Genomic DNA, 17256 nt, shown 5'->3' on the forward strand with positions numbered 1-17256 from the left:
ACATAACCTTTCCCCTGCATGGGTGGAAGACAAAAAGCATCCAGCAGTATAACTTTCGACATGAAAGAAGTGCTTAAGTTCTTGGTAACAAAGAGGTTGGTCACGTTGCCATCACCACGAAGCAGCGAGCAACTGGAGCGCACCAACGGGGAAGTTTCCACACCCTCTTAGCTGAGGTCAGTGCAAGCAGCAATGCTGTCTTAAACCTCAACATCTTCTGAGAGGAGCAGTCCAAAGGCTCAAATGGACCCTTAACCAAAGCCTTGAGCACCAATGGCAATTCACACTGTGGGGAGAAGGCACGCATCACTGCATGCTGCATCCTGACCCCCTGCAAGAACCGCTTCACAAAAGAGTGACCACAGACTGATCTGTCGCCAAAACACTCTTGGCAGAAAGAAATGGCTGCAGCATACACTTAAACAGTGGTATGAGCTCTCTATCCATCAAACAGGAAGAAAATAGAACCAACTGCACAGGACAGGGGACCAAGCCTCCTTTCCTCGCACCACTTTGCCCTATAACAGGCAATGGTGGATGCTGCTCTTTCAGCCTGGATGCTCTGTACACCACCTGCTCAGACAGTTTAGCGCTCCTCAGCCTGTCCCTCTCAGGAGCCAAGCCTGGAGAGTACGGCCCACAATGGGCAACACTCCTGTTACACCAGCCTCCTGAGACAAAGCCCCACAGAGCTAGGGAACGGTTGAGAGCTGGGCTGCCATCATCTGAGTCATTTTTGCACACCACATTGCCATGCGGCGACCTGGGGCTACCAGAATGACCGACAACTGCTCCCACCTCGCGGGAGACTGTGGCTCATAGGTAAAGCGGGTTGTCCTTCAATCAGAAGATCAGAGGTTTCGGTCTCTGATGTGTCTATGGGCAAAACACTTTAGATAGATTTACTTCCTTGACGCACATAAACAGAGGAGGAATGTTGTAGAACTGGAGAGAATAACCCAGTCTCAGCGTTCTTTTAATCCATTCAGTTAACAGACAATTGAGTCGCCACCCTTCGTAAACTGCTTAAGTGGACGAACAAATTGTCTCAGACCTCACCGCTGCCAGACCTTCCATAAACAGAAGCTTGGCCCCTGGGTGGCTTGAAATAGATGCAGCAGACATCACAGCACTGAGTCCAATCCCTCCTTCCCACGTGGAGATCGGTGAGGGAGAACATGAATATGGCTAAGCCAGAGATTAGTTTAGTGAATGCATCACCAGCTCGCCTGTAAACGCAGCAGCTGACATCTTCTTGGTTATTTTAAATGGTTTTCCCTTGATGTATGAGAGTCAGTATGTTGTTGTATTCCATTTATCAGGTTTAGGATGTTGAGCAGCGATGTGCGCTACCTCATTTACTGTGTGGTCCGCATGTATTTGGGTAGGCACGTCCTGATTGGCCGGCTACACTTATGCAAATTATCAGTGGACGTGTGCGCATTTGTGTACAATATGTACAATTTAAACAATAAGTGTAACTTTATATAAATATATACATTTTTGGTAACCTGCTCTAGGAAATAGTTTGTACTGTTTAAGGTTTGACGATTTGATTGTATATACCGTGCGCCGGTAGAAATACTTCCACCAGTAGCGATTTGGCAATACCGTTTGACAGAAATTATTGAGAGATCTTGCAAATCCAGCTGCCTCGCAAAGTGACGTGATTAGATTAGACATGAAGGTTGGTGCTAGAATGGATTGTCTGGAGGGTCACATGTGGGTGAGAGTTTCGACGCCCATAGGTAGTGCATGCGCAGAATTGCAAGCATCCCTCTGGGCCACCCGGACCAATAATCAAATCCTGCTGAAAAAGTCAAGTCTTTTTTTCTGTTGGTATACTCTAAAATACAAATTTGTGTGGATTTTATGTTGTATTGACTTCAGACTGGTATTTATTTGCACCGGTAACCTTACAACCTGTGACACTTGAAATTATTTAACTCAGGAACCTTAAAGCTTCCATTTTGAAAGAATTATAGTTTTACTGTTTGGATTTTTGAAGTGTTATTTTTGTTTGTATTAAAGTTCCAAAAGAAGAAAATGAATCAAATATGATGAAGTATGGTATGGTTATTTCAAACGATTATTCCTTAATTAATTTACTGAACAATATTTGTATCGTAATATATATTGTCACATAAAATTATATACCTTGATATTTTTGCCATATCGCCCAGCCCTCGTCTTGTTGGGTGCAGAGACAACATGATCATAGATTTGTGCTTCTCAGTGTAAAAATGCAATGCTTAATTTCTCAAATTGACCTATGTATCTTGAATGGATCATTTAACCTGTTAATCCGATACACAATACAATTGCAAAATGTCGCACTGTAACTAGACACAATTATCCAAAAGTGTGACTTTTGGTTTTTTTTCTTTTAGTTTAAGTTTTGTTTTTTTAAGAGCAACAATGTAATTATCATCTCTTGTCCTCATGTAATGAACTGCACATCACTATGAATTTATATTTATTACAGTTTTTGATCGTTGCCTTCCAAATGTAGAAAATCTTCCATGATACCTGGAATGAGCTGCTCATAATACAGATTTGTTTTGGGAGGTCAACCAGTTACTTCAGGTTCCTCTAAATGTCCCTGTGAGTAATGCATGCATGTTATTCTTTGTGTTTGCAGGACTACCGTGTAAATATCTTCCTCCGTCAGCAGTGGAACGACCCCAGACTCGCCTATGCTGAATACCCAGATGATTCTCTGGACTTGGACCCCTCTATGTTAGACTCCATCTGGAAACCGGACCTGTTCTTTGCCAATGAGAAGGGGGCCCACTTTCACGAAGTCACTACAGATAACAAACTGCTCAGGATATTTAAGAATGGGAATGTTTTGTACTCTATAAGGTAAGTGTAGGACAGGACCTGTTTGGGAAAATACTTTTAGCATTTTCATGGCACACAGTGCACCCACAGCGCAAGATGACATTAGGAAAAATACATTATCATCATAAGTACCCTTTACGATAGCGCACCATTCTGATTTGTCATTTTGCACTGAAGATTGAAGAATTTCTTTGAACACAACATGTTTTCTAATTTTATATATCTTCTGTTATAATTTTTTTTGATTTGCAGTGCATGAACCAACAGAATGCTTACCCCCAACACAATGCACACTGAACAGTACAACCCAAAATAATGTGGGTTGTATAATCTCAACTACTAAAATTATATTTTTTCCTGTTCTCCAAATATAAAGTAACTTCATTTTACAGCTGCATTCAAAGCTCTGGCACTTTAAACACGAGATGCTGATAGAAGTTCTGTATTGCTGCATGCAAGTTTCTATGTATGTCTTTAATATGTTTGCCAACCTTCTGGTTGTACTCTGTACAGTGGATGTGATAGAAAGCAAGAGAAAAAATGGTAGTTGTGTACCCTAGATATTGCCGAGATTCCATGCTATTTTGGAGCCTCAAAGATATCCGACTTAGTGCTGCATTAATATAAAATATGCAAAGAAAAAAGTGCTTCGATTCTGTACATCTGTACGACATTAATGTACGACAATAAACCCTAATCACTCGTTCTCTCCTCCGTCTTTGCTTTCAGATTAACATTAACTCTCTCATGTCCCATGGATCTTAAAAACTTCCCTATGGATAGTCAGACCTGTATCATGCAGCTGGAGAGCTGTAAGTACAGTATAAACACACACACACACACACACACACACACACACACACACACACACATACACGTTTGTAGTTCTATACTTGTGAGGAATCTTGTTGACATTATACATTCCCTAGCCCCTTACTAAAATAATATAATGGCATGGGGATTTATTGTATACCTACCTAAAATATGTACAGATACATATCAGTGCACATTTTGCTGAGTGCTGTTTACGGGCCTCTTTCAACAATTGTTTTTAAGAAGGAATTTCTTCTTACACAGTTTTCACGAAGAATCTGACATTCAGTGTCAACAACATTTGACAGTGTCATATCTGCACCATGATCTAGGCTAGGAGGCTGAAACTTCTGAATGTGCATCCCTGGGGAGAGCCCTCTCAAATTGCCCAATTTAAAGCAAATTGGATGAATTTAAATGTTCAACAAAATCTGGGCCTTGGCTGAGAATTAAAAAAACTAATGTTCCAATTCTTTTAATTTTCCCACCAGTTAATCCATAGACTGAGACGATAGTACAGTCCAAATCTCAGCTTCTTATCCCAAGGTATTTTGGGAATATGGTGCTGGGTAATTGTGTAGCAACAAATGCAGCAATGAATCTGACATTTGGAACACTTGTGAACACTTGGTGAAATGTAGGTCAAATGAGTGGCAGAAATGTTTTCCTTTGTCCCCCAAATGTCAGAAAGTGTAATTTTGGACTATTTCTGCCATTTACTGGGCCAGCATTGGGGGCTGCCCCAAATGTCAGAAAATGTACAGTGTGTCAGTCGGTAGCGTTTTCACACTCCTTTGTTTTAGTTGCTCTAAAACTCCGAAGTAGTGTGGATGCTAGGCATGAACATAGCAAAAATATGCGTTTCAAAACGGAAACGTAGAAGAGTGGATGCAGCCCCGGGCTGAGTCCAGCTGCTTCACGAAGGAAGCTCATTTCGGCCGATGTATCCATGATCTCATTCTTTCAATCACTACCCCAAGCTCATGACTATAGTTGAGGCTCAGGTCTGTCTTCACTACAATGGCCCGATACAAGCCCCACATCACTGCTGATGACAAACCGGATCGTCTTTCCCTCTCACACTCCAGTTTACTGTCACCTGTGAACAAGACCCCGAGATCCTTGAACTCCCTCACTTGGGACACAGACTTACTTCCAACCCGGAGTAAGCCATCCTCTGGTTTCAGTCAGAGAACCGTGGCCTCAGAGTTGGAGGTACTGACTCTCAATTTGACCGCTTCCCACTCTGCTGCAAACGGTCCCAGTGCGTGCTGAAGGTCACGGTCTGACGGAACCAACAGAACCACATCATCTGCAAAGAGCATAGCCGCAATTCTGATGTCCCCAAACCGGACACTCTCCTTCCCCCCGGCTGCGTCTTTAGTTCCTGTCCATGTAAATCACAAAGAGAGTAGATTATTATAAAGGGACTACCCTGGCAGGGCAGTGAGGAACACCCACTGGAAACATGTGTTTGAGTACTTGAGACAACACGTAAATGAGAATAATATTGAATGATCGTATTACATTGTTCTTTTAGAAAACAACGGTGAGCCCTGTCGAAATGGTTCTCAGTGCAGCAGTACAGTCAGGGGACTATACCTTTACTAAAGTGCTGTGCTTGAATACATTGTTATTGTACTTTTCCATTTATGGTTACTTTAGATAGTATAGTGACATTACAGATTAAATGTTACAAAAAAAACCTTCATGCTGCTTACAAACTGAATGATGGATTGCTGCACTTACAAGTATAAAGTAATTCATCTCCCCCTCCTAAAACATGAATGTCCTGCTTACACATTAATGCATCTCTTCTCCATGACCTATATTTTGCACAATGTTTTATTGATTGTGATGATCAAATTATCCTGCGGTTCGCTTTTTTCAGTTGGCTACACCATGAATGACCTGATCTTTGAGTGGCAGGAGAATGGATCAGTGCAAGTGGCCGAAGGCCTCACGCTGCCACAGTTTCTCCTAAAAGATGAGTCAGATCTCAGATACTGCACCAAGCACTACAACACAGGTAACGCACACACTGTAAGCATCGTGACACAGGCACTGTAACATGCACGCGGGTTGAAACGGTTGCCACATTTCATCAATCATTTGCTGCATAAATCAAGTCAAGAAAAAAATCAGCTGGAAGATGGGAGAAACAAACAATAACATTATTAACATGATATTGTTTTTTCATTAAAAGAGAAATATATGGCATTCAGAGCATTCAAATAGCAGCAAACAACTATTTGCAATGTAAAGATAGTGAAGTAATGTCTACCAGAGCAGAGAACGATGTTGTGCTCCCTCTGCGTGTGTTGTTAGCCGAGCTTCTTCTTGCTTTGTTGACACAAACCAGGCCGGCCATGTGTGCTTTAAGTGCATGTTTTTTACATGTGAGCATGCCCCACTGGCTAGCTTGAAGCCTTGGTGAAGCAGGGTTGAAGCACAGGTAGATACAGCACAACAGTGCCTTTTGAGATCATCACTGTGCCATCTTTGTTGCTGATAACCCACACTTCAGAAATGTACCCTGTAATTATAAATATGCAAGTATTATTTTAAGCGTGTCTCCGCTTTGTTGCAGGTAAATTTACTTGTATTGAAGTGCGGTTCCACCTGGAGCGTCAGATGGGCTACTACCTGATCCAGATGTACATCCCTTCTCTGCTCATTGTCATTCTGTCCTGGGTCTCCTTCTGGATCAACATGGATGCTGCCCCAGCCAGAGTGGCACTGGGCATCACCACTGTCCTCACAATGACAACACAGAGTTCAGGTTCCCGCACTTCACTGCCCAAGGTCTGTTTTTTATTATTTTAATTATTAATTATTATTATCTTTTAAATGTTTAAATGAGGAAGACCTGGTCAATATGGCACACCAGTTACAATTTAAATAGAAATAAACACAAATGTAACATAGTGTATTTTATTTTCCATCTGAATCAGTGTACCGCTATATTTGAGGTGCCCCTATCCCAACACATGCAGGTTAGATGAATTAGAGGCTCTTTAACTTGCAATGTGAGTATGAATGGTTGTCTGTCTGTATTTGTCTGTCCTGTGACAGCTGGTTTTGTCGGCCAGCTTAAAGTACAGGGTTGCTCTCCCTTACTTGGCATTTGTCGTGTTCGTAACTTTCTCATCCATGAGGAAGCCCCCTCCTTTGTGCTGGTCTGCCAGCGAAATAAGGCCGAAAATATGGTTCGAGTAAAATCAAAAGGTATTTAATATCTAACAAAAGCTAAAACAATTACTAAGTGAATCACTCTATGCATAACAAAATATATCTCATGAAATAGAGATCTAATGCTTTTACACCCAACAGTCCGGCAAGCCAGTTAGCTGTAAAGTGGTCCGCACTGATCTGATGAAAGTCCGGAGAAGCAGAGCTTCTTGTCCCCTTAGTCTCTGAAAAGTTCTCATATTACAACATCCTCAGCTCATCGATCAGCTCAGTGATTGGTAGAAATCCAATAGCCCCTCCTGGCCTTTGACTCTTGGCCTCACTCTCCTAATCTCATTCATTTCTAATCATCTTCACAGTGTTCAATACGTTTATTAATTATAACTTTGATTCAACACTTCTACAAATAAACATGTTATGACATATTACATCCACCACTAGGTGTGCTTTTTAAACATACTAGGAATGCTTTTAAACTTAGTTTTCATCACACATTGGATGGTACTAACATGTTCAAGGGACAATTTAGAATGTATTGTAAGGCCTTCAATAACACACACAAATCTGTATATGAATGAAGAGAGAAAAAAAGAGAAGAGTTGTCAGTGGTTGATTTTTTTTTTGTTCCAGTTCAGCATCTTGTTCTTTTTCTTTCCTTTTTTGAAAAAAATGGAGAATGAAATGATTATGACTTTTAAAACTGCCTTCCCTGTTTCCCACAGAAGGGTTGGTGATGACTTTGGGGAATCATTTATTTCTAGGAAGGATGCCCACTCTTTTTTTAATGAGACAATCAAACTGAGGGTCTTTGAGAAGAGATGTATTGAAGCGCCATCTGGTGATGGGTTTTTGTAGACTATTTCTGTTCCATGAAAATATTAGGGGAGCATGGTCGCTTATAATGATATGATGGATCTTTGAATCTGAAATTTTAGATATATTTGAATTGCTGGTGAGCAAGGAGTCAATCAACTGTTTAATTGTTTCTGCGGACTGCCAGGTAGGCTTATAGTTTGAGAAATATTTGAGATGGAAGAAAAAAATTATGAAAAAAGGATGGGTCATCAGTGAACATTACAGATTGTGACTGGACTATTGTTGATTGATATGTTTATAATGATAAAACGTCTTTCAGGATCTGTGATCCAAGACAAATTTCCTTCGGGATGATAAAGTCCATCTTATTTTATCTTATCTGATGGCGGAGTTTTGGACAAATGAGACTTTGATGTTAATTAAAATACACACTCCTCTTTATTTAGTGTGATGGTGACGAGGATGAGACAACATTTTGTTGAAGTCTGACACGGAGAGTACCAAACATATATCTGCTTTCCGTTTGGCCAAATGATTCTAAACTTAACTTTTTTTTGCCTGAGAACCAAATCCACGGATATTCCAGGTTATAAATTTGAGTGATGACATGTTGATCGGGTTGCTATAGGCTGAGCATTAATCTTAATAAAGGTGATAAAACAAACAAGTATAGGCACACACAAAAAACAAGCAACAAAGTAAGTAAGTAAAAAAAAAAAAAATCCTTATTGGTTATAATAACTATTACTTGATTGGGGTTATATAGACTGTTAGGGTGTGTGTGTGTGTGTGTGTGTGTGTGTGTGTGTGTGTGTGTGTGTGTGTGTGTGTGTGTGTGTGTGTGTGTGTGTGTGTGTGTGTGTGTGTGTGTGTGTGTGTGTGCGCGTGCGTAGATGTGTGTGTGCGCGTGTGTCTGCATTTAGAGGTTATAGCTACACGCGCGCGTGTGTAGCTATAGCAGTGAAAGAGAGAGGGGGGGGGGTCTAGAGGAGTCAGGGGGTTGCATCCTTATGTTGGTACAAATATCCATCTATGTATAATTTGTCCACTGATATTATTGCTGTTTTTCATGTGTTTTTGGAATAGAAGTAGTTCTTGATTTCTTTTGGATACTGGTCATTGAGTTGGTAGTCTGTTTCTTTGAGTTGCCTGCCCAATGTTTAACCTGTTCTTTTTGTTTGTAGTGTTCAGATTCAGGGATAATTTGTCGTGGTCGGTTATTGTTGTTCTTCGGACCCAGACGATGTACGCTGTGGAATGTTATGTTGCTGACGGTCTCTGCGGGTAGTTTGAGCTGTTTGGACATGAATTCCTTGACTGATTTTTCGGGGTCTTCTGTGGTTTGTTCAGGAATGCCGGTGAAAACTAGATTGTCTCATACTGGGTGCTTGTCAGTCCAGAATGGTCTCTTTCATGGCTCTGTTGTCGGCGGTAACAGAGGTGAGCTCGCTGGTTATCGTGTTGACAGAATGTTGTAGTGATTTGTTTTCCTGAGTGAGTTTGCATACTTGGTCTTGACTGAATTCCAGACTGTGGCCAAGTGCCTGGAATTCCCGGTGTAAAACTTGTGCGAGTCTGGAGTCAAGTTCGGAAAGTTTATTTTCGATGGAGATGAGTATGTCGCTTACCGATGGGCAGCATGATGTTTTCGGTGAAGTGAATGGAGTTATACCTATGCTAAAGTGTGAGGTCTTTTCTGTGTCGCCTGTACTGTTCTTGTTCCTGATGCAGAGTCGGATGAAGCACTCGTCAGTGTAGTTTTCCAGATGGTCCAGGTTGATTGATATTGTTCCAGTTTTAAGTGAAAAATAAAGTGATAGAGGGAAAAGGACAACAACATTTTTTTTATGTCTGATGAGATATGCTTGTTTGGTCAGTAGTCTAGCAGCTGGGAGCCGCCATCTTGGATCTTTCTCTATAAACTCAAACAGATACAGTTCGTGGAAAGTTTAATAAGTTTTATTTTTCAGACTTAACGTTAGTTACAGCGCTGCGGGTCTCTCTCTCTCTCTCTCTCTCCCTCTCTCCGCTCACTGATCTCTCTCTCTCGCCGCTCACTGATCGCTACAATAACAGCTGTTTCCTCCGCAGACATGCAGACTTTAACTGGACAACAGCTGCTAGTAAAGACAACAAGGTCAGCAATGCCTGTAATCAGTTGTCCGCGTTAAATTAACCTGGTAGTCGATCGCGGGTGTCTACGTCATTGTTTCCAAACTTATGTGTTTCCGCCCGTCCACACGAATACGCTACCCGGAGTTTCCAAAGTTATCCGGCTTCGGGATCGTTTCTAAACTCCTCCGTTTACAGTGCTCAAAAACGCCGGCGTAGTGTGGACGCTCAGTGTAAACGTAGCAAAACATATGCGTTTCCAAACGAAAACGGAGTAGTGTGGATGTACTCTCAGTCTCACAGGATGAATCCTTGAGTACCTCACTCGGCAACTGGTTATTAGACTTCCTTACAAACAGACCCTGTGCAGTTCAGATCGGCAGCCACACCTCCTCCACTCTAGTGTTTAACACCGGAATCTCCCAGGGCTGTGTGCTCAGCCCACTTCTGTTCATGCTGTACACCAAAGACTACTACCCCAAACATGAAGAGTACTCTGTTGTGACATTGCAGTCATCGGCCGGATTACAAACAACAATGAGACTTTATATAGAGAGGAAATCAACAACCTTCAGAGTGATGCTCAGAGAACAACCTACTGCTCAACGTCAGTCAAACCAAGGAGCTGATTGTTGATTGTTGATGAAAAGGAGGCGAAGACACACACCCCTGTCTACGTCAATGGAGCTGAGGTGGAGCAAGTGAACAGTTCCTGGGAATCAGCATCACAAATAACCTGACATGGTCCTCAGACATCTCCATCCTGGTGTAGAATGATCATAAACAGCTTTATTTCTTAAGGAAACTTAAGAAGGCAAAATTCCAGTGCCAAGATGTTGTTAACTTTTACCGATAAGCAATAGAAAGCATCCTGACTGGACACATTACAAACTGGCATAGAATATGCACAGCTCAGGACAAAAAGGCTCTACAATGGGTGATGAAAAATACATATCTTCCAAGTATCAGTGATATTGGTGACAAGAGGTGCCTGCAAAGAGCTCAGAGGATATTAAAAGACAAAACCCACCCAGCCTGTTCACCCTGCTGTTATCTGGAAAGAGATACAGAAATATCAGCTGCCGAACCACCAACAGCGTCTTTCCTCTGGCTGTAAGACTCTTTAGTTCATCATCCACCCTCCATATATAATATTGTTATTTTGTGTTTTGTTTTGCAGCAAAATGGGACTACAATCTGCATTTTGTTGAGCAACCCTGTTGTACAATGACAACAAAAAAAATAATTTTGAGTATTAACCATGAAAAGTTACATCCGCTTTGCCCACATCAGACACATTTAACAGCTCCTCGCCTGGTCGGGGATGGTTTGGCTGGTAAAGCCCTATCCAAGAAATGTCTGACAGGATGGCTTTGTGAGTGCATCTCTTCAGCCTTTAGGTGGAAAGAAAGAGACCTGTGGACTGCGCTCACTCTAAACACAGCGGGCTAGTGGAGGCGGCGGCTTTGTTCGGCGGAGTATCAAGGAAATACGAACGGCAGCATCCTGGTCTGTTCACACGGTTTGATCTCTTGGACAATGTTGAGCTCCTTGTCAGGGTCTGTGCTTGCTGGAACGACACAGCACTGGTTGAGTTTAAAGACACGCTGTTTTGAATTTTGAAAGATGTGGTCAATGAATGCTTTTTGTGTCAAAGCGATTTAAAAGTGATTCAGAGTTAGCCTACATTAACTTCTGCTGGTTGTGTAAATAGTTTTGAAAAAGTGTACTCGTTATGGAGAAATGTGAGCTAGCAATTGTCAAAAACTCTATTTATTTATGTATTTCGTAGATTTTTTGATATAATTAATCACGTTTCCGGTGATCAGTGTAATGTTGCTATGGAGTCGGTTAGCTGTGGCCTACACCTGTGCCCCATTTATGTATTCTTTTAGTATTTAGAATTGTTATCCATCTGGTTCAAAGGGTTCAACTTCAAGGCCTTTGGTGCAGCACATATACATAAATGTATAGTCGCATATTTGTTTGTGTGTGTGTGTGTGTGTGTGTGTGTGTGTGTGTGTGTGTGTGTGTGTGTGTGTGTGTGTGTGTGTGTGTGTGTGTGTGTGTGTGGCAGAATTGATTTATTCCCTCTCCTGAGACCTGAAATCTTTCTCTATTTTTATTGGTGCATGTTTTGCATGGGCAAGCACAAGTATGTGTTGACTACAGACATCATGTATCTGCTAGTGCGTGTGTAAGAAAGAGTCCCTTAGCCTCGCTCTGATATCTTGTATGCATGAGAAATAAAATCACAAATGGAGCACATATTTACATAACCATTAATAGCTCACCCATCTCTATCACACTACGGTGTGTGTGTGTGTGTGTGTGTGTGCGTGTGTGTGTGCGTGTGTGTGTGTGTGTGCGTGCGTAGATGTGTGTGTGCGCGTGTGTCTGCATTTAGAGGTTAGGAGGTTTCTCATGTTTCCAGTGCTGAACAGAACATTGCACTCCAGTATGTAGCACATGTTTGAATAAGTCATTATTTCATAAAGAAATGTTGCACCATTTCAACACCACACACATCAGTGGCACAGCCGTGCGTGCGTGCGTGTGCTGGTTTTCCCGGTCATGTAGGGACATAAATCTGACTTCACAGTCAAACTGTGGGGACTTGCCTACCTTTTGGGAATAAAATAGGGACAATTACATTCCCCCATAATGTAAATCATTACACGATGTCTGTCATGATGAAGAAAATAGGAATACACACATATACATTAGGAGATGTGAAATTAACTTTTTGTGTAAAAATATTTTTGACTTGCTAAAGTCACCCAGGTTCAAACTAGGGTTGAGATTGGGTTGAGTGAAAACCCAATTTTCACACAAAAAACAAAAACATCAGAAGTGGACTGACCACCTGATTGAGCAACATTGCCCTCCCAAAAGCTTGCCTCTAGCGCAATCCTAAAGTTTGCTAGCGGTCAACAAAAACATGTTCCTTGAACCACATCTCATTTGCATTGCAGGATCATCCAGAAAGCCACCTGGTAGGTGAATGTCGCTGATTGACACTTTACCTATTGTATTTTTCAAGGTCTCTTATGTCAAGGCCATAGACATCTGGATGGCAGTGTGTCTTCTCTTTGTCTTCTCTGCACTGTTGGAGTACGCCGCCGTCAACTTTGTGTCAAGGCAACATAAAGACCTGCTGCGTTTCAGACGGCATCCTAAGAGCAAGAGCAAGGTACGGAAAACTCCACATGCTACTTACTATCCATACCTGCACACAGATGTGCACATGCGCACACACACACACACACACACACACACACACACACACACACACACACACACACACTTTTGTTGTTTGTCTCTCAGCTCTTGTTTGAGGCTGCATGCTTTTAGAGTAATGGCATTAGATGAGAGAGAGGAGGGGGGGGGGGGAAACTCTCGATGCCATTCCTGATGATACCAAATGTCAAAAGTGTATCTGACTGTGCATGTTTGAGTCTCCTGAAACACCACATCTCCCTCACTGTATTAGTGCATGATACCACGGCTGTAACTTCATCTATGTGGTTCACAGTTGTGTTATTTCTCTGACAGAAGGCCATCCAAACAGAGTGTTAGTCTGTTGTCGATGCATGATTAGGATCTCTGGTACAGAAAAGGATCAACTCTGCATTCATTCAACTCACACACACAAACAGGATTTACTTAAAAGGAAGCTGGAAATCAAAAATAGTTATATGTCTCAGTCTGGGAGGGTAATTCAGTAAAAAAATAAAAAAAATAAAGTTGTAGAATCTGAATTGAATTTTTATTTTATTTTTTTTTAAATTAGTGGATAGTATTATTATCTGGCCAAAAACGTTGTACCTCCTCAGTTTAAATTGTTATGAAAACAAATTACAGGTAAAATAAGGGAGTTGGCCAGATCCCCCCAAAATCTCTGATCATCTTTTATCAGATGGGTTGTTAGTAGATGAATAGAGAATGAGATATTACCAAAAAACACTGAACACACCTAAAAAAATGGTCAGTCTTTTGATGTAAATAAGCAAAAATAATGTACATTCGAAGGATGAATGAGTAGTAGAATGGAACATCTGGAGATGCAACATAGCAACACATAAAAGGCCATTTTTATATGATAGCATTTTCACCCGAGAAAGATTCAGTACTGAAGTCTGTGATTTAAAAATGTATATTAATTGGTGTTCTCTAAAGGTAACTGCTGAGGGAATTGTTCAGAATTTAGAACAAAATCCCCAAACAAAATGTATTTGGCCGCTTTTAACATTGAACACTTTTAACATTTAGATTAACTGAATGAATATGTGTCCCAACCCCTTGTTTTTAGACGCTATTCTTCATTTTGTTTGGTCCTTTTGGTTTCTGTTTGTTGATTACTGGTGTGCATGCTGTCAAATGGTAGATCAGTGGAGGTGCTGTTGATCCAGAGGAGCTAGCTTATTCCCTCCGTCGTGTTAATGTTGACAACGGCCTCAAACCAACAGGCCCTCCTTATGGATCTATGACCAACGTCTACACCAGCAACCACAGGGTAATGGCACAGTACATACGTGTGTGTCTGTGTGGGTATGTGCGCACGTTTGCATGTATTTGTGTTTTACCTGCATGTTCCAACAGTGTGTAGTCTGTGAAATAATAAATGTGCACTATTATCTGATCTGTGAGCCCGTGCTCTCCTTCGTTGTCTGTCCAACAGGAAGGGGAAGTGCATGAGAACAGACTGACCTCTACAGCCGCTGTGACCTCCACTCCAAGGAACAGCAAGGACCCGAAGGGCAGCGCCAACAATCCTGTTACTGTACTGAACGCCCCAGGAGCCACAGCAAACGCTGCCCAGAAACCACCTGGGGAAGCAGCAGGTGGAGGGGGTAAAAGCATTGAAGAGATGAGGAAGTTATTTATCGACAGAGCCAAAAAGATTGACACTGTGTCGAGGGCCGGCTTCCCTCTGGCCTTTCTCTTCTTCAATATATTCTACTGGGTTCTTTATAAGATACTTCGACGTGAAGATGTACATATGCGATAGAGAAAGAAAGTACAGAGATTATTTCTATACAGTACATACACACGCATCCTTATACCGCTATTGATACGAGGACACTTCATTAACTACCTTCATTTCCCTTTTCCTTAACCCTGAACCATTTTTAAAACATGCCATGATTCTGAAAGCATAAAGCTCATATCAGTTCTCACAAATAATGAACAAAAACAGAAATGTAAAGCCAATTTAAAGAGGACAACCTCTGCAGTGGCAGAATGATGAGACTATGTATTAAGTATACGGCAGAGTGCTCTGTAAAAGATGCATAAACTTACACAGCATATGGATATGTATCCTATAAATTCTGAATTTATAAATAATCCCCCACTATTGACTGAAGTGGCCCATCTGACTCAAAACCTATTGCTTAAATATCAACATTATCAATGTGACGAGGAATGGAAGAAGTTGAAAATGAGGAAGAGCCCTGGAATCCATAGGAAACACTTCATAATAACCGCAGGCTATGAAGCATTAGTAAAGTATGAGTAAATATAAATTCATCATTAATAAAGCATCGTTCACCACATTACTACACATACACATCTATAAATGTTTAATTGTTGATTAATAAGCTCATATTTATTGTTTGATTTTATTTTCCAGTTATAAACAAAGGATTCCCCTTTTCTAAATTAAGTACTATTTCAATCACAAACCAATTATTTTAGAGTTGTCAATATTTCTTTAGATCGTTTATAAAGTGTAAGAAATTATTTAAATGTACATGTATGCATGCATTTATACATATAATGATTTAGTCACGCAATGCATACTGCAATTCATGATGAATTCAGGTAGTAACTAGTCTTTAAGTATTTTGTGTGGCCTCCTTTAAAGTGAGAACTATCTATGCCTTACAAAGTATTTACAAATGACATTGAAAGGCTGGCAATACCTAAAAACTTACAAAAGTCTCAGTTATCTTCTATCTTCTTCAGTTGTCTACAAGAAACACATAGACACAATACAAAGTGATAAAAAGCATACAAACATTTATTGCAAGATGCTAAAAAAATGTACTCGTAAAAACATACCTATCAGCCTTTCACTTATTTATAAAAACCAACATCCACAGATTCTCCTTCAGGAGAACATGGCTGGATATAAAACATTTGTAACTGTACAACTGTGCTGTTGATTTAAAAGGAAAATAAACCTCTGCAATCTCATTGCAGTTCACTAACGCCAACAGTGGATTATAGAGTGCCACAATGCTACAAATACAATCTTAATAAAATAATGACTTAATAAAATCTTTCACAGTATCAAAATTCAATTCCATTCAATAATCTCACAAACATTTGAGAGTACCATTGCTGTTCTAGGCCAAGTTTGATCTTTCCCATTTCTACAACTTCAGAGTAGATGTGAAAACCTTCCTAGTTCCTAAGTCAGCTCTTTTACTCTCCTACCCCGGACATGCTTGAAAGCAGCAGACATGGTCCCTCCTCTACCGCACTGCCTCAGAATTGTTTTGTACCGGGCCACCACCCGTTCCTTTTTTTGGTCAGCGATTAAGAGAACACGCAGACCAAACGGAATGTATGCTTGTGAGTCACACGCTCACATTCGGTTTCAATCTACAGCGAGATCAGAGTGGTTGCAACTGAGAGACTTACATGTAAATGGTTTACCAGGTCATTCCTCTCTATCCAGAATGTGATTTGTTACAGCAAGACTGGTTAGTTAGCGCCATCAACAAATGCACACGCAATGCCACGTCATATGGGGAGAAGCAGCCAGGAGAGGAACAATTGTACAGTAGAGATAAGCATGAGCCAACCGAAAACCCAGCAAGTGAAACGGGGTGAAAGTAACGTTAGCGGTTTAACCCTTCGGACTTCTTCCCATACTTTTTTCCCATTCCCCTTCCAATTCTCCTGGCCCCCCCCTAATGAGTAGGAGTCAGACAGAGTATCAGAGGAAGATTCCACTGAGCTTTCACAAGAGGAATTTGAAGATGTGTGTATTGCTTGGGAGGAACGTGTCTTCTTATTTTAAGAACTGTTTAAACAGATGCAAATACAAACACAAGGCTCACAGCACATATGTCACAAAGGAACACATGTACAGTGGCTTGCAAAAGTATTCATACCCCTTGAACTTTTCCACATTTTGTCACATTACACGCCACAAACATAAATATATTTTATTGGAATTTTATGTGAAAGACCAACACAAAGTGTCACACAATTGTGAAGTACAAAGAAAATTATACATGATTTTAAATTTTTTTCACAAATAAAATACTGAAAAGTGCAGTGTGTAAAATTATTCAGCCCCCTTTTCTCTGAGTGCAACCAATTGCCTTCAGAAGTTGCCTGATGACTGCTGAATGATTGAATGTTGACCTAATGACTAAATAGAGTCCACCTGTGTGTAATCTAATCTCAGTACAAATACAGCTGTTCTGTGACAGCCTCAGAGGTTTGTTAAGAGAATATTGG

The 17256-nt window shown here is 40.9% G+C and overlaps 1 protein-coding gene across 1 annotated transcript in view; it reads left to right on the plus strand.

Moving 5' to 3' along the window:
- LOC137885411 (glycine receptor subunit alpha-3-like) overlaps window positions 1-17019 on the plus strand; it is a 35086-nt gene extending 18067 nt beyond the window's left edge. Inside the window, exons 4-10 of the mRNA XM_068727677.1 lie at window positions 2642-2865; window positions 3574-3656; window positions 5549-5686; window positions 6248-6462; window positions 12821-12970; window positions 14165-14293; window positions 14459-17019. Coding sequence (XP_068583778.1) covers window positions 2642-2865; window positions 3574-3656; window positions 5549-5686; window positions 6248-6462; window positions 12821-12970; window positions 14165-14293; window positions 14459-14788 — 1269 coding nt within the window. The 3' untranslated portion in view covers window positions 14789-17019. The remainder of the gene's footprint in view (window positions 1-2641; window positions 2866-3573; window positions 3657-5548; window positions 5687-6247; window positions 6463-12820; window positions 12971-14164; window positions 14294-14458) is intronic.
- Window positions 17020-17256: the final 237 nt, after the last annotated feature.

The sequence above is a fragment of the Cebidichthys violaceus genome, unplaced genomic scaffold (genome assembly GCF_023349555.1).
Source record: "Cebidichthys violaceus isolate CVI_PGR_0920_01 unplaced genomic scaffold, fCebVio1.0.p SCAF_4, whole genome shotgun sequence".
NCBI classification, from domain to species: domain Eukaryota; kingdom Metazoa; phylum Chordata; class Actinopteri; order Perciformes; family Stichaeidae; genus Cebidichthys; species Cebidichthys violaceus.